Source organism: Petaurus breviceps, unplaced genomic scaffold, assembly GCF_028583685.1.
Source record: "Petaurus breviceps papuanus isolate PSGF00001 unplaced genomic scaffold, PetGlider_PUasm1.0 186, whole genome shotgun sequence".
In the NCBI taxonomy this organism is placed as follows: Eukaryota; Metazoa; Chordata; class Mammalia; order Diprotodontia; family Petauridae; genus Petaurus; species Petaurus breviceps.
The window spans coordinates 34,323,650-34,338,002 of NW_027185798.1; the positions used below are offsets into that span (position 1 = coordinate 34,323,650).

The window sequence follows — 14,353 nt, forward strand, 5'->3', positions numbered from 1 at the left end:
TATATAGATAGGTATTGATATATCTATAATATATAAAGATATGCACATATGTATCTATTTGTGTGTGTATATAGAGATGGATATCCACACATACATGTATGTGTGTGTATATGTGTGTATGTAGTCATTTACCTATCTATATTTATAAGTAGGTATATACACATACCATCCATATATCGAACTGTATATACATATATATCTATATATATATGCATAGGTACATATATGTGTGTATACACTTTTTTTTTATCATACACATAAATTTCATCACATCGGATTCATAAGGAAAGTTCTTGGTTAAGATGGGGACAAGAAGCCAGGCATTGAGCGGGATGGCACAGACTGGTGCCACTCTCCTTGGACTTCCTCCTTCCTTATCAAGATCACTTGGGTAGTAATCAGATGGAAAGAGAGCATGTACTAGAAAAAAGCATTGGACTCGGAGTCTGAAAAGTTGGATGTGATTCCCAAGCTCCTGCTCATGAGCTGGGCTTCAGATGATACTGATGCTACCTACTTCATAGAGTTGTTTAAAGGAAAGCAGTCTGTAAATTGTAAATTATATATAAATATAACCTATAAAGCTAAATTAAATCTTAGTGCTATGTTTCAGACAGGAGGACTCTCTGGGCTAGAACTCGTCCACAACTAGTTCAGGGTGTTGGACATGAAGGAAAGGGTGAAGATTTCATCTCTATGTGGTCTGTGGGGACAGAGGAAAGAGATCTGGCCTGGCAAGTTCCTGCTTATAAGTCCAAAATTGTTTTTAGTACCTAAGAGACTAGTTTATTTACTGGATTTCCAAGGCCTCTAAAGTTAAAACTAATATCTTCAAAGGACAATGAATGAGCTATTTCTACAGATGCCAATTACTTGGTTGAAAGTAATGAAAAGTTCCATGAGATCAGTTAAGCAGTAAGTTCCCAGTGCCTTTGTGGAGGAAGCACCATACAGTGGAAAAAGTCCTGGCTCAGGAGTCTGATGATTCGTGTTAATATCCCACCTTCTATTCTTTTTTTTTTCTTTTTTAAGCAATTGGGGTTAAGTAACTTGCTCAAGGTTACATGGCCAGTTATATCTGGGTGTGGTGCTAAGTATCTGAGCCCAGATTTGATCCCGACACTGGAGCCGGTGCTCTTACTCGCTGAGCCACCTGGCTGCCCCTCCACCTTCTATTCTTACTCACTGTATTACCTTGAGAAAACCACTTGACCTCTTAGACCTCCTTTTCTTCAACTGGAAAATGAGGTGGTTGGACTAGATGGCCTTTAGATGACTAGCTGTAGGCCTCTGATCCTATGAATTGACTTACTCGCTCAGTCATTGACCAGTCAATAAGGATTTATTATGTGCATGCTACATGCCAGGCACTTTGCTAAGTGCTGGAGGTAAAAAGAAAGGCAAAATATAGTCCCTGCCTTCATGGGGCTCACAGCTTAATGAAGGAGGCAACATAAAAAATACTCAACTATGCACAAACAACATATAGAATAACTGGAGCTAATCAATACAAAGAAGGCATTAGAATTAAGGGGGATACATTTGTCACAGAAGATTGAATTTTAGCTGGGACTCGAAGGAAACCAGGAGAAGATGAGGAGGGAGACTCTTCTGAGTATGTGAAACAGTCAGTGAAAATGCCCAGAGCCAGGAGATGGCATGTCTTATTTGAGCACCAGCAAGGAGACCAGAGTAACGAATCATAAAGTATAGACAAGAGGAGGGGTGGGGGAGTAAGGTATAAAGAAGACTGGAAAGGGCCTGAATTGATACTGCCATCCTAATTAAACTACCAAAAAATGATTTCACTGAACCAGAAAAAAAATAATGACAAAACTCATTTGGAAGAACAAAAGGTCAAGAATATCAAAGGAATTAATGGGGGAAAAAAATCTAAAGGAATGTGGTCTAGCAGCACCAGACCTTAAACTATATCATAAGGTGGTAAGTGTCAAAACTTATCTTGTACTGGTTAAGAAATAGAAAGGTGGTGCAATGGCATAGAGTAGATAAAAAATACACAGTATTGTAGTAGTACTATAGAGTATAGTAAGCTTGTATTTGATAAATGTGAAGATTTAAGGGATAAGAACTTATTGGTTAGTAAAAAAAAAAAAGGTAGAAAATTTGGAAAGCAGCGTGGCAGAAACTGGGTATAGACCAATGTCATACAAGACATTTACCAAGATAAGATCCAAATGAATACATGATCTAAACATAAACAGATATAAGTAAATTAGAAGAACAAGTAATATATTACCTATCAGATTTAGAGATAAAATAATTTATGAATAAACAAGAAATAGAGATTATTACAGGATATAAAATAGATAATATTTGATTACATTAAATTTAAAAGTTTTATACAAATCAAACATATGTAGCCAAGATTAGATGGAAAACAGAAAAGTGGGGGTGGGGAGAATCTTACAAAAAGTTTCTCAGCCAAAAACCTTATGTCTCAAATATATAGATAACTCAGTCAAATTTAAAAGACTATAAGTCATTCCCCTATTGATAAATGGTCAAAGGATATGAGCAGGCAGTTTTTGGAAGATGAAATCAAAGCTATATATAGTCATATGAAAAAATGACCTAAATCATTACTGATTAGAGAAATGCAAATTAAAACAATTTTTAGGCACTATCTCACACTGATCAGATTGACTAAAATGATAGAAGGGGAAAGTGGCAAACATCGAAAGGAAGGTAGAAAAATTGGGACACTAATATGCAGTTGGTTGGAACTGTGAACTGATTCAACCATTTTGGAGAGCAGTCTGTAACTATGTCCAAAGATCTATAAAGCTGTATATTATTAAAAGAGTTATGAAATTACCTAGCCCCTTTGACCAAGAAATACCACTATCTGTTTCCCAAAGTGATTGGGGAAAAAAGGAAAAGGACTTACTGTTCTCAAATATGTTTATGAGTTCTCTTTGTGGTGGCAAAGAATTGGAAATTGAGAGGATGTCCATCAGTTGGGGAGTGGCTGAATAAGTTGTGGTATATGATCATGATGAAATACTACTGTGCTGTAAGGAATGATAAGCAAGTTGATTTTAGAAAAAACATGGAAAGACTTGCATGAAATAATGAAGAGTGAAATGAGCCAAGCCAAGAGAATGTTGTATACGGTAATAACAATATTGTTCCTACAGTTATGACTAAGTTATTCTGAGTTACATGAATATTCAGATCAACTATAAAGAATTTGTGAAGGAAGATGCAATCCACTTCCAGAGAAAGAACTGATATATGGGAGTGTGTATTGTATTATTCCGTGTGTGTGTGTGTGTGTGAAATGTTGGCCTTCTCTCGTTCAAGGTTAGGAGATAGCTCAGAAGTAAAAATGTAACAAAAAAGTAAATAAAATAAATATAATAAAAAGAAAAACAAAAGAAGACTAGAAAAATAGGAGGGAGTTGGGCTGTGAGAGGCTTTGAATGTCAAACAATGGATTTTATATTGATCCTAGAGATGACTGAGGGTTACAAGTTTATTGAACAGGGAGGTGACATGGTCACTTTATGAAAATCACTTTGACAGTTGAGTAGAGAATGGACTGGACTGGAGTAGGAAGCGCCCCGAGGCTGGAAGACCAAGCAGAAGGCCATTGCAATTGTCAGGGCATGAGGTGATGAGGGTCTGCCAAAGGAAGCAATGAGAACTACAGCTTTACACTTAATAACAATTTTAATGAACAAAGAAGAAGTGAAGTGAAAGTGACAGGAGTTTGGGGAGAAAATGACAATACGATCTTCAAATTAACCTCACATTTGTCTAATATCTTTAATGGACTCTGAGAATACAGGATGTGAGAAAGGGGTTCCACACTCCCCTCCCCAATCGATCAATCAATCAACATACAAACCCTAGAGTGGGAGGAGGGGCGTGGACTGAGGTAACCACAAGTGGGATAATATTTGTTATGTATGTTAAAGATGAGTAGAGTGGGCTCCAAGACTGAGAAGGCTTTGTAGGCACATATACATATGAAAGTCGGAGAATGTGGTTAGGGAGGAGATAGACCATGGCCTTGCCTCGGGCTTATCTTTTGTGTTTGCTTATATTCATTTGCATAACAGACATAAGGCATGTTGGGTCCTCCAAAACAGAGTAAGAGATCAGACCAACATAGCTTTATAGGGTTTCTGCTGCAGAGTTTTTTTGAAATGAGCTTGAGAGCATGGGATTCCCAACTGAGAATTTAATAGTTAACCACACAGACTTTCCAGCCTGAAGTTGGGGTGGATCCTGGGAGGTGAGGGAGATCTTTCTCAAAGACACAGGTTTCAGTGACTGGGAAATGTGGTTCAAATAATAGATTTATGCCTAAAAGGCACTGGCTAGCTAGGGCTTCTCTGAATACCAAAGAACTTGTTGCCTGAATGAAGGAAAAAAGCATTTAAGAACCTCCTTGGAAGGCACTGAGTTAAGCATTTTACAAATATTATCTTTTAGATTATATCAAATATTATCTTATTACACTTTATCTTAACAACAACCATGGGAAAGTGGGTGCTATCATTATTCCCATTTTATTGTTGAGGAACCTGACTGGTATCACTACTTAACAAACAGCTTATTTATTTCTCCTCCTCCATTCCTTAAAATTTCCTAGTATCATCACTTCTCTTTCTTTATTTCCCCAATCACTGAAGGAGGGATAAACTGGTGTCTAAAGCAAGATGTGAATTCAGTTCTCCCTGACCAAAAATTCAGCACATTATCTGCTTCAGTAACATACAGACTTCCATGTTATTGGATCTCTTTAATTTGGTGACACCACACAACTGTTCATGGCCCCCAATTCTTAATTAAGACAAGGTATATCTTTGCCCTTCCCCCCTTTTCTTTTTTATTCCTGTGGGTGCAAACTTTCTCTTGAGTCTGTGTGGTCATATGCCTATACAAAGAAGAGGCTGTCACTGGGAAAGACAATTTATATGATGGTTCAGGTTTTGTGCCCAATATCTTAGATGGCCTAAGAATCCTCTTAGAATCCTCTCTTGATTCACTGCTTTTCTGCTTTGGGCTTTCCAATGATTAGGGGACAAAGTAGACCTTTGTTTCCAAATTTATGCCTTAGGATCTTTGAACATTACAGTTGATTGAAGGGATGAAAAGGGGATTGCTTTTGGTTAGTCTTATAAATTTATTGAGTAGGTAGGTGGCACAGTGGACAGAGCGATGTGCCTAGAGTCAGGAAGACATCTTCCTGAGTTGAAATCTGGTCTCAGACATTCACATTGCCTTCTATTTTTTTCATTTGTTTGGATCTATTTTATAGTATCTTTATTTCTCATAAAGTCATTAGCTTCCAATTGTTCCAATCTAATTTTGAAGGAGTTATTCTCTTCAGTGAGTTTTTGAAATTTCTTTTCCATCTGGCAAATTCAGCTTTTTAAGGCATCCTTCTCCTCATTGGCTTTTTGGGCCTCTTTTGCCATTTGAGTTAGTCTATTTTTTTAAGGTGTTACTTTCTTCAGTGTATTTTTGGGTCTCATTTAGCAGACCGTTGACTTGCTTTTCATGATTTGCTTGCATCATTCTCATTTCTCTTTCCAATTTTTCCTCTACTTCTCTTACTTGATTTTCAAAATTCTTCTTGAGTTCTTCCATAGCCTTTAACCAGTTCATATTTTTCTTGGAGGCTTTTGATGCAGGAGTTCTGACTTTGCTGTCTTCCTCCCACTACATGCCTTGATCCTTTTTGTCCCCCCAAAAGGATTCTATAGTCTGTTTGTGCTTCCTCGGCTTGCTCATATTGACAGTTAATTACTTGATGTTTGAGCTCTTTGCCACAGTAGAAATCTGCTTTCAGAATGGAGAGAGCTGTGTCCCAAATTGCTGGGGTTTTCGCAGCTGCCAGAACTATTAGGAGGGCACTCTCTCTACAGCTCCCACAAGCTCTGGCTCACTGGTCACACACCCCAGGACCACCACACAAGACCACAATCCAGATCTGAGCAGGTAAAAGCAAAAGCCATTATCCTCTGAATGGTTGCTTGGTCCCCTTACATCTGTAGGCCAGGAGCTCCTGGGGCAGCCACGCTGAGGTGGCTGCACAGCTGTCCTCCACAGCTTCTCACCCCAGGGTCAGGGGCTGGACCACACTCTTCCATTCCCCCCTCCCCCCACCTTCCAACAGAGCTCCACACTGACCTTTTACTTTGTCTTTGGTTTTTATGGGTTGAGAAGTCTGGAAACTGCCACAGCTGCTGGTGTTTCACTCTCCTGAAGTCTGCTCTGGCCATTGCTGGTTGGGGCTGCCCTGGGGCGGCTCCCAGCTCTATGCAATAGACCCTTCCTGTTGGCCTGCCTTCAGCAGATTTGTTTCTTTCCGTCTCTTTGTGGGTTCTGTAGCTCTAAAGTTTGTTTAAGAGTCATTTTCCTACATGTTTTAGAGGTTATTGGAGTGGGAGCTCACACCAAATTTGTGCTTCTACTCTGCCATCTTGGCTCTACCCCCAGGTCTCAGATATTCACTAGCTGTTTGACCCTGGGCAAGTCACTTAACACTGTTTGTCTCTCTTTCTTTATTTGTAAAATGATCTGGAAAAGGAAACTGCAAACTACTCCATTATCTGTGCCAAGAACACTCCAAATTGGGTCAATGAAGAGTTAGAAGTCACAACTGAAAAGTGGCTGAACGAAAAATAAAAATTTATCCATAGTAAACATACAAGCTATTCCCTTTCGTCTAGGATGTTGCAAGTGACCATTGATCTCTGACTTGTAACTTTGTGAGGTGAAGAAGATATGACATAGAGAGGTCCCTTAACAAAGTTCAGGAATATAAGCAGGCAAAAGTGATACAATAGAAATATTCAGATATGTGCATGTAGGTATGTGTATGCTGTTTAAACATTTTATCAGGCAGCAAAAGGGTCACATTATATATGTATGTATATATATATATATATATATATATACACACACACACATATATACATATGTATGCACTAATAGGAACATCAATCACTACCCTTATTGAAAGGTGATATGTTCTTGAAGTTACATTATAGATTAGATAGATAGATGATAGATAGATAGATAGATAGATAGATAGATAGATAGATAGATAGATAGATGGAATCAGCACTCCCAGCTGACTTAACTACTGAGACTGACACAAGTTGGTCTGAGCTACTTTCTAGTCACCATCAAAGTGAAATGAATGGCAATTCTATGTTGGTCATTTTGCTCTGTGCAATCTTGATGACCTACATTCCCCAGCCAGTTTCCTTATAGTCTCCTTGACTTCCTTGTTTCTCAGGCAGTAGATGATAGGATTTAACATGGGGGTGACAATACAGAAGAGAACAGAGACCAGAATGTCCAAATCTAGGAAGTAGCCTGAGCTGGGCTGATCATAATTGAAGATGGCTGTCCCAAAGAAGATGAGCACCACAGTGAGGTGAGAGGCACAGGTGGAGAAGGCTTTTTTCTGCCCTTGAGCAGACTGGATTTTCAAGATGGCAGAGATAATGAGCATGTAGGACACAGCAGTGAACACACAGGGGCTCAGACCAATCGTGGCGCTGGACACATAGAGAGCAACCTCATTGGCTGAGGTGTCTGAGCAAGAGAGCTTCAGGAGTAGAGGGATATCACAGAGAAAATGGCTGATTTCATTGGAACTACACAAAATAAGAGTTGCTGTAAGCCCTATATGTGTCAGAGAATTCACTAACCCACACAACCAAGACCCAGCTGCCAAGTAGGCACAGACCTTCTTGCTCATGAGAACTGGGTAACGTAATGGGTGACAAATGGCTATAAATCTGTCATAAGCCATAGCAGCCAACAGGACACCCTCAGTACCAGCACAAGTAACGAGGAAGAAGAGCTGGGACAGGCAGCCTTCATAGGTAATGGTCTTCTTCTCTCGGAAAAAGTTCACCAGCATGATGGGGACAGTGGTGGAAGTGTAGCAGATGTCCAGGAAGGACAAGTTGCTGAGGAAATAATACATAGGAGTGTGAAGAACAGGGTTGATTCTGATGGCTGTTAATATGAGAAGGTTCCCCAGGAGAGTTACCAGGTATACAACCAAGAATATCAGGAAGAACAATCCCTGCAGCTCTGGGTGGTTGGAAAACCCCAGGAAGATGAATTCAGTAATTGTTTGATTTTTCCGGCTCATATCCTAAGATGAGGGGGAAAGATATATTAAATATAAGGGGCAGAATATAATTTAGCAGGAGCAGTAATAGGCAGCATGCACAGCAGTATTCTGTTACACACATCTGGAGTTAGCAAGGCAGCTGGCCAGGACTTTCTAAACTTTGTTGACTAACTTCACCAGTCCAGCTGGGCAATCTCCTTGTGGATTTGAGGAACCACCAGCACTCCACCCAGTTCTTTCAGGACAAGTGAAAACTTTTCTCATCATTTTAGAAAGGTTATTGATCTTTACATGAAAATGACCCCAAACCTCCCATTCCTTCCTTATACACAGAAACAAACCTGGGAATTTTTGCATATGGGACAAAAATCACAAATGCCCACGGGGAAAGTGGCACAGGACTCTCTCCATTAGTGAAGGAGGATGGATGGGATGTCTTCTTTCCACAGGGGAAACCAAGGCTCTGGGACACTGTGGGAAAAGGAAGGAGGGCACAGTGGAAAAGCACCTCATTCCATTCTACCATTTGGTAACTTCCTATTTTAAATCATTATTCTTGATAACTAGCTCCTCCTGCTGTTTCCAAACTGCTGAAGATTGTGCTGTCAGCATCCTTTAAAATTGGCATCCTGGGACATAACCAGTCCCTATGTAATAACCCTAGTTATAACCTGCCCTAGTAATAACCCTTCACAGACACACATACTTCCTTCTTGCCCAATATTCTCAGGCTCCTCTACTGTCATTAGTGTTGTTGTTTTTAGACCAGTGTCTCAAGAAATTTTTGCAATTTGACCCTTTGATCAATTTCATTTTCCTTAATGGGATCATTTCTCAGAATTTATAAACTAGAATTCATTTTAGAACAATCAATCACCTTTGAATTAGTTTCCTAGGAATGCTACCTCATCAAGGTAAACTGTTCATAGATTAATGCTTATCTTCCATCAGACATTATCTACTTCCTGGGAGGAATAATTAATACACTCATAAACTTTAACAAATCCCATTCCTCTTAAGCCAGTCATTCTAACCTATGGATGCTCCTGTGAGCTGTGATTTCTGAGTCTTTGCTTAATCTGTTTTGAAACCCCTCAAGAAGCCATTCATTCATCTGCTTTTCAGAAGAAATTCCAGTATCCAACACATCTTCCGGTGAGAAAATTTAATCTAATTATTTCCCATTTGATCTAATTATGTCTAGATAACCTTGTTTGGGCAATGCATCTTACATTTAGAAGTAATCATCAGGTGTCTCTTTGGCTGTTATGATTTTTACTTGTAAACTTGACCCTCTAAGTTAGTTCTTTCAGATCATTAACTATTTCTATTGTTCTTTACCCTCCCCTCCCCTCACTCCCCATTTCTTACCCCCTTTGAGAAGGTGACCAGCACAATCCATGCCATTCCAGCTGGATTATCGCAGCCAATTTGATGTGTTTTCTTTATTTGACTATTTTAAAAAGTGTTCAATCTGATTTCATAAAGTAAAGGAATACTATTCAAAGTCACAATTAATGTTTGGTGAATTAAATAACCTGAAACAGATACCTAATTAACGGGTTTGCTCCGTCGTATAGTATCACGGTGAAAAGAGTTGTTTTAGGGACTTTCTGCCTAATGTAGAAAATATTTTTTTCCACTGTAGAACAAATGTAGTTCTTTGCAAAGTGTTTTGCAAACCATAAAGTGCTATTATTACTATTATTTAGAGTTTGAAAGTGTAGTTGGCAATTTCTCCCCCACTTGTAAGACAGTACAATATAGTAAATAGAGCTCAGCACAAACACTAGAAACTTCGAGCTCTTCCAGGACAGGAATTATTTCCTTTTGCGTTTTTTTGCATTCCCCGCCCTTATGAAGTCTACCCACATTTATTAAGAGCCCAACAACTTCATGTTGCTGAACTTGCTAAATTGGATTGAAATCAATGGATTCTTTCTATTAGCTTCTCTACTTGGATTTGAAGCCAGGAACAACATGCCTTCCCCCCAGAATAAACTCATCACCTGAAATCTCATCATCCTGGTAAACTGATTCAGATTTTGAAACTCAACACCTTCCCAGCAACCCCTGCTGTCCCTTCCCCTCCCCTCCCCCCCAGTTGGAGGGCAGAGCAACCATCTCCTCCCAAAGTCTCCCTTTATATAGGGCTCAGAATTCTCCAACTCTTCCTTTCCCATCAGCTGCTCTGCTTGTGTTCTACTTATTACATGGATATCATTCCCCCCCCCCATAAACACACACCTCCATCCCTTTTCACTTTTCTTTTGTGGATTATCTTCCCTCTTTGGATTGTAAACTCCTTGAGAAGAGAAATTGTCTTTCTTTTTCTTATTCATATACCCAATATTTTGCACAGTGCCTGGCACACAGTTGGTATTTAATAAATGTCTATTGTCTATTGATTATTGAATAAAATCACTCCCTAAGGGAAGCTATAAGCCAGGGACTTAACAAATGCTGCACTGTTTTAATTGTGATCCTTCCTTCCTTGGAGTCTGAGTCTGAATTACTACTCAGAGAACATATTTTAGGCCCATTTCTTCATATATACAGGGGCATGCACAAACAGGAAATAGATACCATCACCCCATCCCTCTCAAAATAGGGGCAGCTAGGTGGTGCAGTGTACAGAGTACTGGGCTTAGAGTCAGGGAGACCTAAATTCAAATCTCGCCTCAGATACTTACTAGTTGTATGACTCTGGACAAGTCACTTAACCATGTTTGCCTCAGTTTACTCATCTGTAAAATGAGTGGAGAAGGAAATGGCAAATCTCTCCAGTATCTTTGCCAAGTATACCCCAAATGGGGGTCACAAAGAGTCCAACACAACTGAACAACAACAAAATGTGCTTGGCTTAATTGACTGATCCATTTTCCTATCACGTATTATCATACTTCCATGGGTTTCGATGAATATTTTCAGGTCACTGAGGACCATGTGATTTTGTAGACATTGAAGTGAAACAGTACCAATTTTACTGTCATCATTATTTAAAGCCGGGGGGGGGGGGGGGTAGAGCAGTATTACTTAAGTGCATCAATGTACAGGCTAATTTCCTAGGCATTATTTGAAGATAACTCCATTCAAATCCTGGTTCTGCCATATCCTAGCTATAATACTATGGGTAAAGCTGTTCATGACTTAATTTCTTCCTGTGCAAAATGGGCATAAGCTTACTAACATAAGGTGTCAAGATAGAGGCACTTGTCTAACTTACAGGGTGGTTGTGAGTGCTATATAATTAATAACAGGGGGCCACCTCCAATCATTCTGACCTCTATCTGGCCACTGGACCCAGATGACTCTGGAGGAGAAAGTGAAGCGGGTGACCTTGCAGAGCCCTCCCTCACTTAAATCCAATTCACTTGCAAGTCCTGACATTACCTTCCTGATGTCATGGTCCTCTTCAAGAATGAACGACAAACAACACCAACAGTAACAGCAATAATTAGGGTAATAGCTGACATTTTTATAATGGTTTATGGTTTACAAAGCACTTTACACACACACCAACCAATCGTGCATCTTCTAGGTCTCTTACAGAATCATAGGATTGGAAGGGATCACAATAGCCAATAGTTTGATACACGTGCAAAAAGAATATTTTCCACTGTAGTTGAAAGATCCCCAGGGTCTGGAGGCAAAGGACCTGAGTTTAACCTCACCTCTGATTCTTAACGCACAGAAAAGATGTTTGAACTCCCTGGACTTTGGTAGACTTATCTATAAAATGGTTGAGAGGAAGTTGGGTTGAATCTTCTCTGGGATCCTCCTCTGGGATCTCTTCTACTTTAAATCTATGATCCTCCATCTGAAATATTCTCATGGAGCCTCTCTCTGCTTGAAGAATTTCAGTGAGGAGAAACCAATCACCCTCTGGAGAAAGGATATTTTACTTTTTGATGTAGTTAATTGTTGGTAAGTTTTGCCTTATGTCAAGCCTAAATTTGCCTGTTTTCAAATTCCACCCCTTTTTCATAATTCATAGTTCTGCCTTCTGGGGCCAAACAAAATAATTTTAATCATTTTTGCAAGCGATAGTCTTACAAATGCTTGAAGACAGCTTCTCTCGGTAAAGAATTTCATTCAACTCTCTATAAGTATTTCTGGGCAACGTCTGATATGTTCATAACTTATATACTTTGAGCCAAAAAATGGAAAGCAAAGATGAAATGGCTTGTCCAGGGCCACTAGGCAGTAAGTAGCAAAGTCAGGATTCATCCCCAGCAGTTCCTGGCACCAAGTCCATACTGGCTCTCAAGACTTTTTCTTAAAAAACAAAGCAAAACACACACACACACAAAACTAGAAACTTAGAATCTATTGTACCTATAGAACTATACTTACTGTCTCTCACACTCTCTATTTTGGAGGAATGTTCATTTTCTCCTGTAATCAGGTAGAGATAAATAGAAAAAGAAATAAAAGATAAGTCTTCCTGAGTTGTACCCACCAAGGTAAAAGCCCGCCTGGTTGAACAATATAATAAGATTTTTTTTCTTGGAAGCTTTGTTTCTGTTTACTTAAAAAAAAAATCAAAACCCCAAACACTTAAAGGTAACCAACAATATTTTTGACCTGAATTTAAACCTATGTTTTTCCAATTGCTTTGAGATCATAAATGTTTAGTTAATGCTTTGTTGAATGAGTTGCTGAATGAAACACATGGTTAGCCTCAGAAAGTACCTCTTGTTCAGTTTTCATTTAAAATTCCAGATCTTGAGGCTTTGAGGAATTGAAAGCATTTCAAATTTTGTTGAACTTCAGAAGTAAAGTTAGCATAGAAATAATTTTAAAAGTAAATGTAAACTGTGGGGAGTCAACAGCCTAAAGGTCTTAAAGAAAGACAAGAATAATTTGCATTGCAAAGCAGAGAGTGTTCAGTTGACTAACCTTAAGGGGTTTCTTTTCTCAAAGGCAACAACAAAATGGGAATAAATCAATGTAATTGGAGTGACTACTAAACCCTTGGAGCATTGATGAGAAAAATCTCTTCCTTTATGATTTCAATAACATTATGCAAAGAATCAAATTTGAACCAGGTTGTTTTTCTTCATGTTTTATTGATTCCTTTTGTTTGTGGGAACTAAATTTTTTTAAACTGCACTTTTATTTTATCTCATCATTGATCTATGCCTTTATCCTTTAGTGAGGCAGACAGCATCTTTTCTATATCTTAGCATATAGTGTTAGGGAGCTATATGAAGTTCAGAGAGGTCACATGATTTGTCCCAGCTCACACAGCTAGTAAATTCCCAAGACAAGATTTGAACCCATCTTCCTAACTTCCTAAGATCCACTATGCCTCTTGCTAAAATGTTGGTTTTTTGTTTTAAGAACTCTGCCAATTAAAACGATGGGCAAATAGTTGAAAGAAATCCCCAAATATAAGGGTACTATGGTAAAGTTGATTTAGTATGATTACACATATGAGAAGGACTTTTGTTTCGTTTCTTTGTCTTGACACAAAATTTCCAATGCAGACTTAATAACGGGATAGAACTATAGGCCTGACTGAGACATGAATATGGAATGCATGTATGTAGACATATACTGAGAACATAGCCTACAAACAGCATTTCAGGCCTGACTACATGTAAAGGTCAAATTCCAAGGCATGTCTAATAATTCAGCTTGTATGTGGATTTTCTATATGGATCTTTTCTCAATGAAAGATGTCAATCTTCTATATACAACCATAGCCAGAGGTGGTCTAATATTCATATCTTTTATACCTTAAGTCAAAAGAAGAGAATAGAAGATGAAGAGGGAGAATGAAATAGTCAATCTACCTGTACTTTCCTTACAATCCCCATCAATATGCAGGGGATTCACTATTCTAACCAGTTGGAAATCCTGGAACTTCTCTGACGACATATCTCTGTCATACCTACCTCATCCCAGGGATTATGAAGCCCTGGTTGCCATTGTTCAAACCCCATTCCTTATGTCCCTTTTGTTCCTACCTTATTCTCATCCTCATCAACCTAAGCCCTCCAACTTCCCACTCTAAAGCTACCTACACCTTCCACTGTGCTCTCTGCAATGCTTGCTACATAGATAACAAAGAATCTCTCATCTTAAAATTTTCCTCTCTCCCTCCCTCCCCACCCCCATTTTCTTTCTTTCACAGAGTAGATATTTAGTAAATACTGATTAATTGCTTGACTGATTCTGCATTGGCAAACAAAGGGATATAGATTAGTTTGG

General features: G+C 38.9%; 1 protein-coding gene across 1 annotated transcript; it reads right to left on the reverse strand.

The window, feature by feature from the left end:
- Window positions 1-7,201: 7,201 nt before the first annotated feature.
- On the reverse strand, window positions 7,202-8,152 carry LOC138162235 (olfactory receptor 5V1-like). Its single transcript, XM_069089268.1, has one exon. The coding sequence runs from the start codon at window positions 8,150-8,152 to the stop codon at window positions 7,202-7,204; it is 951 nt and encodes a 316-aa protein (XP_068945369.1).
- Window positions 8,153-14,353: the final 6,201 nt, after the last annotated feature.

Excerpts from the sequence above, each read along its gene's own strand:
- LOC138162235 (XM_069089268.1), bottom strand. The coding sequence starts at position 8,152 with ATGAGCCGGAAAAATCAAACAATTACTGAATTCATCTTCCTGGGGTTT.